Source organism: Ovis aries, chromosome 14, assembly GCF_016772045.2.
Source record: "Ovis aries strain OAR_USU_Benz2616 breed Rambouillet chromosome 14, ARS-UI_Ramb_v3.0, whole genome shotgun sequence".
NCBI lineage: Eukaryota > Metazoa > Chordata > Mammalia > Artiodactyla > Bovidae > Ovis > Ovis aries.
The window spans coordinates 55,320,771-55,338,044 of NC_056067.1; the positions used below are offsets into that span (position 1 = coordinate 55,320,771).

At 52.4% G+C, this 17,274-nt stretch overlaps 2 protein-coding genes across 2 annotated transcripts; both read right to left on the bottom strand.

Annotated features, from left to right (window-relative positions):
• Positions 1–588: 588 nt before the first annotated feature.
• Positions 589–3,384, bottom strand: NTF4 (neurotrophin 4). Its single transcript, XM_027978595.3, has 3 exons — positions 3,326–3,384; positions 2,132–2,255; positions 589–1,536 (listed from the first exon to the last, which is right to left on the bottom strand). Exon 3 carries the CDS (start codon positions 1,522–1,524, stop codon positions 892–894), a length of 633 nt encoding a protein of 210 aa, XP_027834396.2. The 5' UTR covers positions 1,525–1,536; positions 2,132–2,255; positions 3,326–3,384; the 3' UTR covers positions 589–891.
• A 2,006-nt stretch (positions 3,385–5,390) lies between these two features.
• On the bottom strand, positions 5,391–10,010 carry KCNA7 (potassium voltage-gated channel subfamily A member 7). Its single transcript, XM_027978596.2, has 2 exons — positions 9,359–10,010; positions 5,391–8,134 (listed from the first exon to the last, which is right to left on the bottom strand). The coding sequence occupies exons 1-2, from the start codon at positions 9,911–9,913 to the stop codon at positions 7,319–7,321; spliced, it is 1,371 nt and encodes a 456-aa protein (XP_027834397.1). The 5' UTR covers positions 9,914–10,010; the 3' UTR covers positions 5,391–7,318.
• Between the last annotated feature and the right edge of the window lie 7,264 nt (positions 10,011–17,274).

A 17,274-nucleotide genomic window follows, 5' to 3' on the forward strand; every position in this document is an offset into this window, starting at 1 on the left:
AGACAGGGAAAACTGAGGCTGCCTTCTGCAGCTGCCCCAGGATTCCACAGACCCCCTCATTCAGGCTTCTGGGAACACTTATCCTATTGGATTTTCCTGGCTCATTCTAGACTGATCTGTGTTCAAATCTCCCTTGATCTCAGCCAGGGGGCAGGCCATTTGGTTAAACCTCACGTCCTACTCAAGCTGGACAATGATAAGGTCTATTTCTTTCTGAGTATATTGCAAAGGCTGGGACAGGGAAGGGGATGGAAACCTGACTCCAACTTCCCACCAAGGCCAAAATCTTAAGCATCCTGACCTCTGGTCATTCAACTTTGCTTGTACTCCTGTCATAGGTAGCTCACTACCTCAAAACAGAGCATTCTAAGCATTTGCCCCCTCTGACCAAATAAGGTTTCTTATTTGAACCCCAGCTCCCAACTAGTTGCCTACTTATTCCAGTTTTTATAATCCCCCCAGTTTTATAATCCCCCCTAAGTATCCCCTCCTTGTCACTCTCTTCAGGATGAGCAAAGTGATGTCCTTTGAGATCACATGGTCAGCAGCTTAGAAGCTGAGGAACTCCAATGGTCAAATCCACCAGAGTTGATCTGACAAGTTGTATTAGAGTTCATAAACAGTAGGCACTCAGGAAATATTGGCTATCATCATCATCATCTTCGTTTTACCCTCAAGTTCATCCAGGAGAACTCCTATTCATCCTTCAAAACCCCATTTGGTTTCATCATCTGTCTTTCCCAGAATGAGCTCTCAAAACCGGAGCATTGTGATTTTGTGTGACCATTTGACAAGTTCCCAGACTGAGGCCTAGAGCAACCAGGCTACTCCTGAGGTCCTTCAGCATCCAGTTCCTTCTTCCTCTACCTGCCCAGTTCCTGGGCCTGGGTCTCAGGCCCGGCCAGTCCGGCTGAGGAGCGTGCAGACACAGGCGGTGTCAATTCGAATCCATCGCCAGCCCACACGGCCCTGGGCATCAGTCGTCAATGCCCGCACATAGGACTGCTTGGCCTTACACTCAGACACCCAGTGCCTCCGGTCCACACCCCGGCAGCCTCCTCCACCCCCACCAGGGCCACCTTCCCCAGCACTGGCAGCCTTGCAGCGGGTTTCAAAGAAGTACTGGCGCAGGGGACTGCCGCCAGCTGCAGGCACCTCGCCCAGCACCTCCACCTCGCGCCCACGCAGGTCCACAGCAGTCCGGCGGTCTGTCACCCAGCCGCTGACTGCATCACACACGGCCAGCTCTCCACGGCGACTGGCTGGTGCTGTCTCGCTCACCCCTCGCCGACTGCGGTTAGCTGGGCTGCTGGCTGGCTCCCCAAAGGCCCCAGACTCCAGCAGAAAGAGCAGAGGGGGCCCCGTGGGGGTACCCCTGGACAGGGCCACCCGGGGGGACAAGAGGTCCCACTCAGGGGCTGGAAATGGGGGCAGGGGTGAGGGTGGGGGGTGGGGCTCCATCGGGACACTGGGGAGGAGGAAAAGCAGGAGGATGGGGAGGGAGCCTGAGGGGTGGGGGAGCATCTCGCTGAACACCTAAGGATAGACAGAGGGAAGCTAGAATTAGGATGATAACTTCGTGGGGGGACACATGGCAACTCCAGGGACATCTGCATGACAGAACCACAGGTTCTAGAAGCTTGGAGGACCCCTATATTTTAGGACTTTGATAATGCCCAACCTCTAGATTAATCATAATTATTCTTCTTTAGTAATAATAGCCAATAAAGGGGGAAATACAGGCTCAGAGAGGTTAGTAACTTGTACCAGGTCACACAGCCAGCAAATGCCAGAGGTGGGACTCCAAACATGTCCCAGCAACTCCACTCTGCCATTTTGCCTCCATAACCCCAAGGAACCCTAAGTCCTGCAGCCTGGATGAGGCTTGAAGTTCCAAAATTTCTGAGAACAGTCATGCCCTGGAATTCCAGGGAGACCCAAGTTCAGCTTAAAACTGCCTGTAAGAAGGTAAGACACTTCCTCCCAGGTGAGGCTTCGGTTTCCCTATCCATGAAATTGGGCCAGGGCTGGGAGATGCTGGTGGGGGCATAGATGCTGAAGTTTCTCTAGAACATTCTGGAAGCCTGTGGGTTCTGGGAAAGGACTGAGAAGCAGTGGGTGGTTACCGGACCTGTCAGCACCTCCTCCACCTCCGAGCTCCGGGGCTGGGGGCCCCCAGGCTCCGGGGGGCCCCTGTTGGGGACACAGGTGGCCCCCTCCTTCGTGACATCTCAGGAGAGGGAGGGGGCAACCACCTAGGGGAAGAAGGGAACAGGCAGGTTAGAGAGGCAGGTGGGGGAGGGGGCCTGAACCCCTGAACACTCCGCTTCTCAGTGTTCCTCTGAAAGTGTAGGGGACCGAGAGTCAAGGCTGCAGCCCCTCCCAGAGGCCCCTGCTCTGCCCAGGTGATAGCTCCTGGATGGAAAGCAGATGGGGGGAGGAGAGGGGAGGGGAGGGGAGGGGAGAGGCTGAGGATGAAGGAGGCTGGAAAAGATTACATCCTCCTCGGCCCATTCATCTCACAGATGGGGCGGGGGCGGGGCTGGCCTGGACACCCAGGTCCCCGAGGGCCCACACTTAAGAAGCCCTGGGTCCCCCTGGCTGCTTCCTGGAATGTTCTCCGCTCACAGGACAGGCCAGGGCCCGTCCAAGACTTCTACTGCACATACCTGGAGTGGCTGCCTGCCCTGGCTGGGAGATAGGGAAACGAGAAGGGGAAAGTGTGAAGAGGAGTACATGCTGACCCAACCAGAGCCGGGAGCGTGAGTTCCCAGCTGCTTCCTCCCTCAGACCAGGAGTCCTGGTTCCCAGGTGCCTTCTCCGTCAGACCTGGAGTCGTGGGGGCCGGCGGCCCACCTCCCCCACCCCATCCTTTGCAGGAGTCCAGGCTCCTGCTCCCTCCTCGCTCAGACCCCAAAGCCCCGCTCCCCAGCTCTCTCCTCCTTCAGGAACCCAGGTCACCAGCTCCGGCCCGCAGATGCAGGAGTCAGGCGCCCCAAACCCCTCCTCCCTCCGACCCAGAAGTCCGGACTCCCAGTGCCGTCCTCCTTCAGACCCGAGAGTTCTGGGGTCCAAGCCCATCCTTCCCAGGCACTCAGAAGCGCGGGCTCCCCGGCCCCTCCTCTCCCGGGAAGTTTAAGCCTGGGGGTCGGGACTCCTGAGACCGCTCCGGGGGTCGCGGACTGTCCGTCTCAGACGCTTCCCTCCTGCCTCAGTTTCCTCCGCCAAGCCCCGCCCCTGCCGGCCCCGCCCCCGTCCCTCCCTACCCGGGGGCCGGGCGACCCGGACGCCGGAATCCCGGGGGAGGAGGCGCGGAGGCGCTTACCTGGGGCGCCCTCCTCGGCTCCCCCGGCCGTCTCCGGCGCGGCGGCGGCTCCTCCTCCTGCTCGCTGGCTGTAGGGACGCCCGCTCGCCCGCCGGCTCCTCGCTGCACACGCCCCGGAGGGCCCGGGTCGGGGGCGGGGGCGGGGCGGCGCCCGACGGCGGAGGAGGGGCCGGGGGATCCCGCCTTCCACACGCGTGCCGAGACCTCGGAAGCCCGGCCTGGCTCGCTCAGCCCGCCTCAGTCCCAGGAGGCCAGGCGCCAGCCCCCACCTCCCTCCCTTCAAACTCGGGAGTCCGGGTCCGCAGCCCCCTCCTCCCCGCGGACACGGGAGTCCGGACCCCCAGCCCCTCCTCCCGCAGACGCCGGGAGTTTGGGCCCCCAAGCTTCCTCCTCCTTAGGACTCCCCCCAACCCAGTCCTTCTTCCTCAGCTCCAGCCCCCTCCCCCCGCAGACCCAGGAGTCCAGACCCCAAGCCCCCTCCTCCTTCAGACCCAGGAGTCCAGACCCCAAGCCCCCTCCTCCGCAGACCCAGGAGTCTGGGCCTGAGATTCCTTTGCGTTCTCTAGCCAGTTTAGTGTCAATCCCCGGGCAGATTCCCACCCTCTGCTCTCATCTCCGAGTCTCCCAGGAGCTCCAGGCCAGACATTAACCAGCTGGGCTCGCGGAGTGATAAGGCCCCGAGGCCCCGGGGAGACGGTAGATGCGGGGGTCTCTCCCACATAAGTCCTCTCTGCTGGAATTTCCTGGGTGGGGACTGGGGAGAGGGTCTTGTCCTGAGTTTCAGATAAGAGAAATTCAAGGTATTCTAGGACTCGGAGACAAAGATATGGTTTGGGAACAGAATGACCTGCCTGGAGAAAGTGAATAGTGACAGATGAAGGGAGATGGGGAGAAGAAAAGGGAACAGACTCCTAGAGAAAGAGGGAGATACCCACCCAGAGAGAAGGCAGAGACCAGGAGAGGGGACAGACACATTGAGGAAGGGGAGAGAAGCCCAGAGGAAGAGAGACCTCAAGACAGATGGAGACTCAGACAGGAGCTGAGAGTCCCCGGGACAGACTTAACTGCTTCACCCCTCCCCTGGAGCTATTTTCAGAAGGAAAACTGACACTCGCCTTGGTGGGTGGGGTGGGCAGGGGTCATCCCATACCCCTCCGTCAGCCTAAATATAGCATGGCAAGGTGGCAGGAAGGGTGTCCCCGGATTAGGGTGTTCCCCTCTCTGCTCCCCATCCCGGGCCAAGGTGGCTGCGGTTGTTTATTGGGATGGGGGAGGGGCCCTGCCCACAGAAGCGTCCACTGGAGTCACTTCCCAGACCTCTCCAGGCTTCCCCCATCCCTAAGTATCCTACCTGCCCCACCCCCTACCAGAAGAAGTCTATGGAACTTCCATTCTCCTATGGGGTAGTAGGGGTGAGATAGAGACTTTCCGGGTCTCTATCTCCCTCTGTCTGGGTCCCTGTCCCATCTGTGTCCCCTGTCCCTCTCCTCTGGATCTCTGCCCCCTTCTCTGGGTCTTTGCCCCCTCTCCTTGTCTCTTACCCTCTCCCAGGGCGCTGCCCTCTTCTCTCCTCCTCTCCCTTCTCCCCTTGGGTGTCTCTGTCCACTGTTCATATGTCTTGTCCTCTTTGGGTCCCTGTGCTGGGCTCTGTGCCTGCCTCCCAGACTCTGTCTTGTGTGTGTCACTGCGATGTGTGTGTGTGTGTGTGTGGGGGGGGGGTTGTGTCTGTCTCCATTTCTGTCTCCAAACGTGCCTTTCCCTCCCTTTCAGAGAGAAGTGTTAAATTATTTAAAGGTTACATTATTTTCGACCTTTATCAAACGCTTCCCACAATCTGTACCTTCTTCTATCTCTCTGTGTAAAAAGGTGGTTGGAGTAAATCGGGGGTTTCCAAACTGAATTTGTTAGCTGCAGACCGCGTTACCAAGAGAGATTCCATAAAGGGTAGGTTCCCCTCAGACCAGTTCAAACACTCTGATGTGTCACACTGGTGCTAAGTAAGATTTCATTTGAACAAAAAAGAAAGGGGTGGGGGGTGTCTCTAGCTAAAAATAACAACAAGAAGTCTCTGTAAACCACTGGATGGATTTTAATAAATTAATACAAGTACTTTGAATTAATACAAGTACCTGGCACATAGGAAGCCCTATATGTGTTAGTGATTTCACCGTCCTCCTCCTCCTCCAAATGCCCTTTTAGTACTGAAAGATCTCTGACCTTGGGTAACCGCCTCCCCTCTGAGCCTCAGTTTCCTCATTTGTGAGGAATGAAGCTGTTAAGCTCCGGTGCTGATCAGCAGGCTGATGGGCACACGTGGGGTCAGGCAGCTGGCCACAAGTCCTGCCCCCCGCCCCAACTGGAACATTCCACACGACCTCGGGAAGCCCCTCCCATGCTTTGAGATGCTGGTTTCTCCCCAGGGAAATAAAGCGGGCCCTGCAGTTTGTCTGATACACTTCTTGAACCGCGGGAGGGGTGGCGTACCCAATTGGGGATCTTTGTGAGATTCCATGGCTGCATATCTCTTGGGTTCAGGGGCACTGACTTTTTCTGCCTTTTTCCTTTTTGGTTCTCTTTCTCTGGGGTGCTCTGGCCTCTTTTCCAATTCTAGATTTCTGTCCCTCTCATTCTGGATGCCTGACACCCGCCCCCTCTGGGTCCCTGTCTTCCCTCTCTCAGGATCTTTTTTCCCCTCTTTGGATTTCTCTTTCTCTCTCTAGGTCTCTATACCTCCCCAGCTCTCTATCCCCCTCCTCTGGGTTTCTATCCCCCAATCAGGTCTGAACAGAGTACAGTTTCTACCCCTTTTCCCTTCCCTTGTGGCTCTGATCTCCATGCCTGAAAGCAAAACTCTAGGGGAAGACAGATAAAGAAGGGGTTGGTTTGAATGGCAAAACAAGGCAGGTGTGTGGTAAACGGAAGGGGTACCTACATCTTGCTAGTTCACCCAGAAGCCCTCTGCATGACCAACTGAATCTAGATACAGAAACCAGCCCTGCCCCTCCTTATAGTGATGACACTGAGCAAACCAGTTCAGTTGGTCTCCTAGAGTCCACACACTACATTTGCTCCTTGACACATGATTACTTCCTAGTGCTATTATCCCTAGGTCCACTAAATGCAAGCAAACCAACATGGCCCTATAGACCTCATACATACACTGCAACTCAACCCAATATTCCTACAGGACTCAGCGAACACACCTTGATGTAACTCAACTCAGTTTTACATCCCAAGTGAACCAGCCCTATGAGACTCACATGATTATACAACTCATTATGATCCAACTTAATGTTGCCCTGGAAAATTTCTAGCCACATAACGCTATGCAATTCAACATGACAGAACCCTGAAACACTCCTACGCATTTACATTCCAACCCAACTTGACCTCATATGACCTAGAAAGCTCACATTCTATCACTTGACTCTTCGTATTTGGCTCACAAGTTCACAGAACCTAAAATAACATGGCCCTAGAAGAATCACAGAGCCACTCAGTTTCCAATGTCTCAACTCAACTCGACAACACCATGCATGAACACACAATCAGTCCCAACAATGCCATGGGTGACCACCTTACTTGATCCAACATGGCCCCAGGGGACTCATAAAACCACAGAACCCTGCACAATGCTGTTGGACAAGACTCCCAACCCAACATGGAAGCAAGAAACTCACAAAACTATGTGACCAAACCTATCTCAACACTACCCCAAAAGGCTCCACAAGCATTGTACAACCGAGTGCAGTACAAACCAATGGAGCCTCCATCTCAACTCAGTATAACCCATTGCCATTCACTGTCACCGCAGGAGGTACCCACAGGAGCTACCAATCCACAACTCAAGACCCAATAAGACTTAGTGTTCCCCAGTTCATTACCACGTAACTTAGTTCATCCTAGAAACAATACCCTCCCCCTAACTTTTCCCTCCTCCCTTCCCGCCCTCCCTCCAAGGAAATGTGAGGTCCTGCAGACCTCAACTGTCCCTCACACTTCGGTGACCATGTGTTTCCCAGGGGGGGCCCAGAGTGGAGGTGGCAGCTCAGACACCTCTGGATCCACCAACCCCCCATTGACCTTGCCCTCCAAGGGGCCACAGGGCTGCGTGTCCACGTGGCTGTACATCCCAGCCTCTTCATCATCTGTCTCCCGGTGGTAAAAGTAGCTGAAGTTGGAGACAATGACTGGCACAGGTAGGGAAATGGTCAGCACGCCGGCGATGGCGCACAGAGAGCCAACTATCTTGCCACCCACAGTGACGGGTGCCATGTCTCCATAGCCAACTGTGGTCATAGTGACCACCGCCCACCAGAAGGATTCAGGGATGCTGGTGAAATGGGAGTCGGCCCGATCCACCTCGGCAAAATAGACTGCGCTGGAGAAGAGGACCACACCAATGAAGAGGAAGAAGATGAGGAGGCCTAGCTCGCGCATGGAGGCCCTTAAGGTCTGGCCCAAGATCTGCAGGCCCTTTGAGTGCCTGGAGAGCTTGAAGATGCGGAAGACGCGTACCAGTCGGATGACTCGCAGGATGGCCAGCGACATGGCTGGCTGGCCCACTCCCCGCTGCCGGGCCAGCTCGGTACCCAGTGCCACAAAGTAGGGTAGGATGGCCACGAAATCGATGAGGTTCATCACATTCTTGAAGAAGGCTGTCTTGCTTGGGCAGGCCGCCAGGCGCACCAGCAGTTCGAAGGAGAACCAACAGATGCACAGAGTCTCCACCACAAAGAACGGGTCATCGAAGGGCAAGCGAGGCGGGGGTCCAGGCACTGGGCTGGAGCCGTTCAGCCGAGCCGGGAACTGCAGGGAGGAAAGGATTCAGGAAGGACCATGCCAGGGCTGGGACACACTGGAATGGCCATTATTTGCGGGTTAAATATTCAACTACTTCTTTACAAATTGGCCAATAGCCGCTGTCTCCAGAACCCCGCTGACCCAGTTGGCAGAGCCTTCCTACCAGGACCCCAGGGATCATCCCTGTAAGGCTGACTTTTGGATCCCTGATCCTTCATTGGCAGGGTCCCCTGAAACGATGCTAGAGTGGAGCTCAACCTCGTCCCTTCCGAAATCCCGCCCACAGCGTTGAATTTCCAGATGGGGAGAGTCCCAGTTCTGGCCTCACTCCCTTATGCCTCGCCCTCTCCAAACTCAGCCCAGACCGTGATTGTTAAAGACCTTATCTTTAATGCCAAAACCCGGGCTCCTCCTCTCACTAACTTCATTTCAACTTTCTTTACGATGGAGGCCTCTTACCCCAGCCCTCAGGCCCCACCCCTCTATCGCCATCTCCCTAGGTGGCTTTCTTCAGATCCCAGCCCTCAGTGCCTGCAGTCCATCCTTCCCATTGGTTACTGCCAGCCGCACAGACGGCCGACTTTTCAGTTTCTCCTTACCCTTCAGTTTTGATTTCTTAATACACCTTTCCTCCTGCCCTCCACAGGCCGGGTTTCTCACCTACCTCAACTCTCACCTTCTGATAAGGCAGATCCTCCTATTCATATCCTCAGGTCCCTCCCCATTAAGCTATATACATTTCCCTTCCCCAGCCCAGATTTTAATGATAGAATCCCCTAGTCGGGCGCTGTCCCTGGCTTGCTCCCCCTCTCACAGCTTCCCAGGTGGCGCTAGCGGTAAAGAACCTGCCTCCCAGTGCAGGAGACTTAAGAGACAGAGGGTCTATCCAAGGGTGGGGAAGATCTTCTGCAGAAGGAAATGGCAACCCACTCCAGTATTCTTGCCTGGGAAATCCCACGGACAGAGGAGCCTGGCTGGCTACGGTCCATAGGGTGGCAAAGAGTAGGACACGACTGAAGCAATTTAGCACGCACAGCCCCTCGCCCCCAATTCTGATTCGTTTGGTTTTCCAACCCCAATACCCTGCCCACGCACAGCCAGGCCCCACCTTCCTGAGAAGCCCCGCCTCCCAATGCCCCTTACCCCACCTTATGATTGGCCAGGACCCCGTGGACGCGACCCACCTCCTCCCAAACCCCGCCCCGCCACACTCAGGCCCCGCCCCCTTACCGGGCCAGAGGCGGCCACCGCCGCAAGCCCCGGGCTGTAGCGGTCGTCGCGAAAGTCGGGTAGCGTCTCGAGGCAGAAGACGACGATGGAGACGAGGATGACAAGCACTGAGACGACGGCGAGCACGCGCGCCGCCTGCGAGCTCTCGGGGAACTCAAAGAGCAGCCAGAGTTGGCGCGCGAAGGCGTGGCGGGGCAGGGGGCGCTCGGTCGGCAAGGGGCAGCCCTCATCCTCGCGCAGGCGCGCTAGTGCTGCGCCGCCCAGCCCGTAGAAGGCCACCTCCTCCAGGAAGACGTCGAGCGGCACGTGCGCCGGCCGCCGCAGCCGCCCGCCCGACTGGTAGTAGTAGAGGACTGCGTCGAAGCTGGGCCGATGCCGATCGAAGAAGTACTCGCGGCGCGCGCCGTCGTAGAAGCGGCTGCGGCGCACCGGGTCCCCGAGCAGCGTGTCCGGGAAGCGGCCCAGCGTGCGGGCCCGGGTCTCGAACCGCAGCCCGGCCACGTTGAGCACCACCCGCTCGCAGCAGCCGCAGGGCGGCGGGCACCCGGGCTCCATGGCGCGCGCAGCCCCGGCGACCCGCGGACGGACGTGTGGCCCCGACGCCCGACCCGGCCCGGCCCGGCCCCGCCTCGGCCGCCGCAGCCGCCTCCCCAGCCTGGTGTCCGGTGTCCACGCGTAAAAATAGCCCGGCCGCGCGGCCAAGGCGCGGGGGAGGGGGCGCCGTGACCCCGGCGGGGCAGAGGGCGGCCGCGCGCCCTCTGCCGGGGCGCCCTCCCTTCCGCCTGGCTGCCGCCGCGCTGGGGTTTCTCCGGGTTCATTCCGCCTTCGGGGCCCCTTTCTCCCCGTCTCTCCATCTCCTGAGACCTCTGTTCTGCGGCCCTCCGGGTTTCCGTGTGTGTGTGTGTCATCTGTTTTTTAAATGAGCATCTGAGCCCCTCTGTGGGAGTCACAAATTTCTATCTCTCATTCTTTTGTATGTCTCTGCTTCTGGCTATGTCATCGCTTTGGGTCTCTCTGATCTCAAGGATGTATCTCTGAGTATGTCTCTGGGTCATTTTTCCCTGGGTTTTTGCCGTTCTAGAGTCACCTGTGCCTGGGGATTCCTGGCAGTCTCTGTGTCTTGGTCTCTCTGAATCTCCGTCTTCAGTTTGATTCTGAAGAGAGACATCACTCCCTCTTTATGTCTTGTTTCTCTTGGTTTCTGTCTTCCATCTCTGCCTAGGTCTCTCTGCTTCTTGTCTCTCCGGCTCTCTTCTCTCTTATTATCTCTTAGCTCGCTGTGTCTCTGTCCCTGGGATTCTCTGGGGCTCCCTTTCAGCTAGCTTTCTTTCCCTGTGTCTCTGGATTACTGCAAGTCTCTCTCTCGGGGCCTCTGGACCACTGAGCCTCTCTGGAGTCATACCTCTGAATCTCTCTCCGACCATCACTCTAGGTTGGCTCGGCCACTGTCCTGGTGGTTGCCCCATCCTGGGGACGCTCCAGCAGCTGCTCATGAGCGTGAGCCCCCCACACCGGATCCCCTCGCTCTCCTCTCCCACCCCCACCCCCGGGTCTCCACCTGGCTTCTCTGCCAGACTTTCTGAGCCCCAGCAAGGCCTGAGCTGGGGCCCTGAATACTGCAAAAGGAGGCCGGGCCTGCCAGGAACAGGTGGGGGGTGGGCTGGGGAGATGCCTCAGGGTCACTCGAAGGGACCAAAGGACAGACCGACGATGGCCTTCCAGCCACCGGTGTCCTATGACACCGGGTAAAAATAGCCCCATCGGTTGAGCTTGGAGGGAAGCAGTGGGGATTGGACGCCCAGACTCCTGGGAATGAGTCCCCGGGCGCCCTCTGCTGGGGGAGAGGAGAGAGCCATTAAAGGTTTTAGCTCCCTAGGAATTTTGGCCCTCTTCCCGTCTACAGTTCAGTTCAGTCGCTCAGTCGTGTCCAGCTCTTTGCGACCCCATGAACCGCAGCACGCCAGGCGTCCCTGTCCATTACCAACTCCGAGAGTCCACCCAAACCCATGTCCATTGAGTCGGTGATACCACCCAACCATCTTATCCTCTGTCGTCCCCTTCTCCTCCCGCCCTCAATCTTTCCCAGCATCAGGATCTTTTGTCCACAGATTCTGCGATATTGTCACCATCCGTCTGAGTTTGTGTCCCTCTCTGTGTGTCTATGTCCCTTTCTTTCATGGTCTTTGACCCTTCCGGTGACTGAATCTCTCTCCCCGCTGCCCCCTCCATCTCTCTGGCCTTTTCCCTTCTCTCTGGTCTTTTCTCTCTTTTCTTCTCCTCTTTCTCAGAACTCACAGAAGCCTCTTTGTGGGTTTCTGAACATTTGGTATGAACAGATCCTTTCTCCTTTCTATAACCATATCTCTTACACCCTCCCACTACTGAGCCTGGAGGTGGGCTCACTCTTTCTTTCACCTCCAGAAAATTCTTCTTCTTTCACTTCCAGAAAATTCTCCCTTTCTCAGCTCCTCTGACATTCATGCTATCCATGGACACCTTTCTCCAGCCTTCCCTAAAAACTCATCCTTCCCCCTTCTGGCCACTCCCAGTCTTTCAGGGAAGAGTTTCATTCCTGGCTCCATATTCATCTCTCTAAAACTACTGTCATAGGGAATTCCCTGATGGTCCTAACAGTGACCCAGTCCTTCCAGTCCCTGGGAGAGGACCTGATATCTCACAAACTGCATGGCAGCCAAAAAAAAAAAAAGGGAAAGCTGCAATCATCATCCTTGGAACAGGTGCTATGTGATTTTAGAGGTTAGATCAAGGCAAGCTTCCACCCCATTCTTTTCCTTGGGAAACTTGTGCAGGCCAGATGACAAGGCCCATGTAGAAAGGACCCTAGGTCACTAAACTTGCAGCTAATCAGCAGCATCAGCCTGCAGCCACGTGAGTGAGCCATCTTAGAAGCACATCCTCCTGCCCCAGCTAGGCTACCCACTGTAGCACAGATAAGTCTTCTCCCCGCCCACCCCCCTGTCCCGCCCTGCCCAGCTTGTAGCCTTGTGAGCAAAATGAATGGTCTTTGTTGTTTTCAGTCACACAGTTTTTGGGTGGTTTGTTACACACACCACAATAATAGATAATCCACATGTGGTATCTTGGTACTCTGAGCCTATCATTGCCATCCAATCTACCCCAGCCTCCTCCCTTCCTTCCTGCCTCCCCCCTCCTTCCTTCCATTTTTAAAGTTTTATAAAGCTACAGTTCACTCATTTCAATTCACACAGAGGACTTCCCTGGTGACCAGTGGCTAATATTCTGTACTTACTAATCCCACACACAAAAAAGACTCTGCACTCCCAATGCAGGGGGCCTGGGTTCAATCCCTGGTCCGGGAACTAGATCCCTCATGCTGTAATGAAGATTGATGATCCTGAGTCCTGCAACAAAGACTTTGAGCATCCTAAATAAATATTAAAAAATAAAAGGGGCTTCCCTGATGGCTCAGATGCTAAAGAATCTGCCTGCAATGCAGAAGACCCAGGTTCCATCTATGGGTTGGGACGATCTCCTGGAGAAGGGAATGGCAATCCACTCCAGTATTCTTGCCTGGAAAATCCCACAGACAGAGGAGTCTGGCGAGCTACAGTCCATAGGGTCACAAAGAGTCGGACACGACTGAGCGACTAATACACTTTGAAAAAATAAAGTATACAACCCAATGGCTCCTCCTGTATTCATGAGTTTTGCATCCATCACCACAATCAAATTTAGACCATTTTTGTTATCCCCCCAAGAGAAACTCTACACCCCTATCTGTCATGCCTTAATTGAACCACCCACAACTTGGAGGTAATTTGCTACAGCAGTAACAGGAAACTAAGAGACGGTCTCTCCTCTTCCTTGGTATCATTTTTGCTCCTGTGTTACAGTCAGACCTTTTTCTAAAATTAGCTTTAATTTTGAAATATTTTCAGACTTACAAAAGAGAGGCAAAGATAGCACAGAGAATTCATGATAGCCTTCACCCAGATTCTCCTAATGTTAGAGTCTTACATTACCATGGTTCCTTTGTTGAAGAAGCTGACAATGGTACAATACTATTGACTAAATGATGTTCAAATTGCCTCCATTTTTCTGATTAATGTCCTTTCTTCCTTCTAAGATCCAATCCAGAATACCATGTTGCATTGAGCTTTCATGTCCTCTTAGCCTCCTGCAATTCTGCAATTTTTTTTTTTTTTTACTTTTTCCTTGTCTTTAATCACTTCAACACTTTTGAAGAATTCTGTCCCTACTGAAGGTCAGTGGACTATTCTTCAGTTTGCATAATAGAGTTTTGCCAAGAGAATGTACTGGTCATAGCAAACACCCTCTTCCCACAACACAAGAGAAGACTCTACACATGGACATCACCAGACAGTCAACATCGAAATCAGATTGATTATATTCTTTGCAGCCAAAGATGGAGAAGCTGTATACAATCAGCAAAAATAAGACCAGGAGCTGACTGTGGCTCAGATCATGAACTCCTTATTGCCAAATTCAGACTTAAATTGAAGAAAGTAGGGAAAACCACTAGACCATTCAGGTATGACCTAAATAAAATCCCTAATGATTATACAGTGGAAGTGAGAAATAGATTTAAGGGAGCAAATCGGATAGGCAGAGTGCCTGATGAACTATGGACAGAGGTTTGTGACATTGTACAGGAGACAGGGAGCAAGATCATCCTCAAGAAAAAGAAATGCAAAAAGGAAAATGGCTATCTGAGGAGGCCTTACAAATAGCTACAAAAAGAAGAGAAGCCAAAAGCAAAGGAGAAAAGGAAAGATATACCCATTTGAATGCAGAGTTCCAAAGAATAGCAAGGAGAGATAAGAAGGCCTTCTTCAGCGATCAATGCAAAGAAATAGAGGAAAACAGTAGAGTGGGAAACACTAGAGATCTCTTCAAGAAAATTAGAGATACCAAGGCAACATTTCATGCAAAGATGGGTACAAGAAAGGACAGAAATGGTATGGACCTAACAGAAGCAGAAGACATTAAGAAGAGGTGGCAAGAATACACAGAAGAACTGTACAAAAAAGATCTTCATGACCCAGATAATCACGATGGTGTGATCACTCACCTATAGCCAGACATCCTGGAATGTGAAGTCAAGTAGGTCTTAGGAAGCATCACTGTGAATAAAGCTAGTGGAGGTGATGGAATTCCAGTTGAGCTGTTTCAAATCTTAAAAGATGATGCTGTGAAAGTGTTGCACTCAATATGCCAGCAAACCTGGAAAACCCAGCAGTGGCCACAGGACTGGAAAAGGTCAATTTTCATTCCAATCCCTAAGAAAGGTCAATTTTCATTCCAATCCCTAATTAAAGCATCCTTCAATTTCATGGCTGCAGTCACCATCCACAGTGATTTTGGAGCCCAAGAAAATAAGGTCTGTCTCTGGTTCCATTGTTTCCCCATCTATTTGCCGTGAAGTGATGGGACCGGATGCCATGATCTTCATTTTCAATTATAAAGTTATTATTTTTCCCTTTGTAATTAGTGAATTAACTTGGGACAGCCATTTGGGGGGGGTTCTGGTCAAGTTTATTGAGGTTTAATTCACATACAATAAACTTGATCCTTTTCAGTGTACATTTGTATGAATTTTGAAAAATGTATAGTCATGTAACTGCCACTACAGTAAAAATTTAGGACCGCTCCATCCCCACCCCCAAAGTTCCCTTCTTCCCGTTGTAGTCAGCTGCCTCCCACACTTCCAGCTCTTGGAAACTACTGCTCTGTTTTCTCTCCCTCTCTTCTTGTAGTTTTGCGTTTTTCAGAATGTCAAATAAGGCCGACCCTTGAGTAACTCCAGGTTGGAAAGGAGTGCTAATGGTCCACCCAGTTGAAAATCTGAGTACTGTGTTTTCTCCGTATCCATGGTTCCACTTTCAGGAATTCAAGCAACCAAACGGTTTAGTACTGCAGTACTGAGTGCTGAAACACATTCACCTATAGGTAGATACATTGTTTCATTTATACTTGTTCAAGAGTCCAGTATAAATGAAATCATACAGTGTGTAGCCTTTTCCATATGGTTTCTTACATTTAGCATAGTGCATGGAAGATTCATTCCTGCTATGCATACCAGTAGCTCTTTCCTTTTATTTTTTATTGAAGTATAGTTGACTTTCCTCCTTCTTCCTCTTTTTTTTTTTTTTTGAATAAGGATTCAAGATTCAGATCGCCTTCTCTCTCTTTTTAAAAATTTATTAATTCATTTATTTTTGGCTGTACTGGGTCTTCGTCGCTGTGAGGGCTTTCTCTAGTTGTGGCAAGCGGGGGTTACTCTTTATTGCAATGGGCAGGCGTCTCATTTCAGTGGCTTCTCTTGTTGTGGAGCACAGGCTCTAGGGCGTGAGGGCTTTAGTAACTGCAGCTCATGGGCTCAGTAGTAGGGCTCCTGGACTAAACACAGGCTCAGTAGTTGTGGTATATGGGTTTCATTGGTCTGCAGCATGTGGGATCTTCCTGGATCAGGGAGAATGCGTGTCTCCTGCATCGGCAGGTGGATTCTTTATCCCTGAGCCATCAGGGAAGCCCCCTCCTCCTCCTTTTTAAAATTGAATGAAAGATTCTTTAAATTCTACAGAGCTTTACAATTTTCAAAAGTTTCACACACATGATTTCATCTAGTTCCATAATTACTCTTCTCCCCCCACCCCCTCATGCCCCTGCCCCCTTCCCTCTCCCTACTGGTAGTTATTAGTTTGTTCTCTATATCTCTGAGTCTGCTTCTTTTGTGTTATGTTCACTAGTTTGTTGTAGTTTTTAGATTTCACATACAAGTGATATCATACAGTACGTGTCTTTCTGTGGCTTATTTCACTCTGCATGATGCCCTCCAAATCCATCCAGGTTGCAGTAAATGGCAAAATTTCATTCTTTATTGTGGTTGAGCAGTATTCCATTGTCTACTACGTCTTCTTTATCTATTCATCTGTTGACTGACACTTAGATTGCTTCCATATCTTGACACTGGCTCCTTCTCTCTGCCTCGCGCCCTCCCCTTCCCGCGCTGCATGAGAGGATCTTATTTCCCTGAACAGGGATAGAACCCATGCCCCCTGCAGTCTTAACCACTGCAGGGAAGTCCCAGACCCTGCCTCTTTCTTGAAGCACTTTCCTCCTTGGCTTCCTGGACTCTGGATTCTCCTGGCTTTTCTCCTACATTTGTGATCCCTTCTACTCAGTCTCCTTTGGTGAATCTTCTTGCTTTATCTCAATTCTGATGGAGGGCCTTGAGACTCAGTGCTCAGACATGTTCCCTTCTCCATCTTCTCTCGTAGCGGAGTTCATTCAGTCACGTGGCTTCATGTACCACCTCAACTCCAATGACTCCCAAATCTAGGTTTCCAGCCTCAAACTCTTCTGTAATTGCCGTATCTTCCAACCTGCAATTCCACAGCTCCATCTGAGCGTCAAACAGACATCTTTGACATGTCCAAACCCAGAACTCCTTCTCGATAATCCCACTCTTCCCCACATCTTCCCTCTCTAAATGAATGGCACCATCAGTCACCCAGTTGCTTACCCTACAAACCTAGGAGTGAGGATTATTGTTAATGGAAAATTAGCTTTATTTAAAGTTTTTCCTTAGGGATTTCCCTGGCAGTCCAGTGATTGACACTTCACCTTCCAAAGCAGGGGGTGTGGGTTCGCTCCCTGGTCAGGGAGCTAGGATCCCACATGCCAAGTGGCCAAAAATCCAAAACGTAAGAAAAGTGGAAACAGCGTTGCAACAAATTCAATAAAGACTTTAAAAACAGCCCACATCAAACACACATCTTTTAAAAAGTTTTTTCTTTAGGCTTGTTATTTTGAAATCATTTCAGACTTACAGAAAATTTGCAAAAGGTATTAATAGCACAGATTTCCCATATATCCTTCACCCAGCTTTCACCAACATCAACTTCTTACAT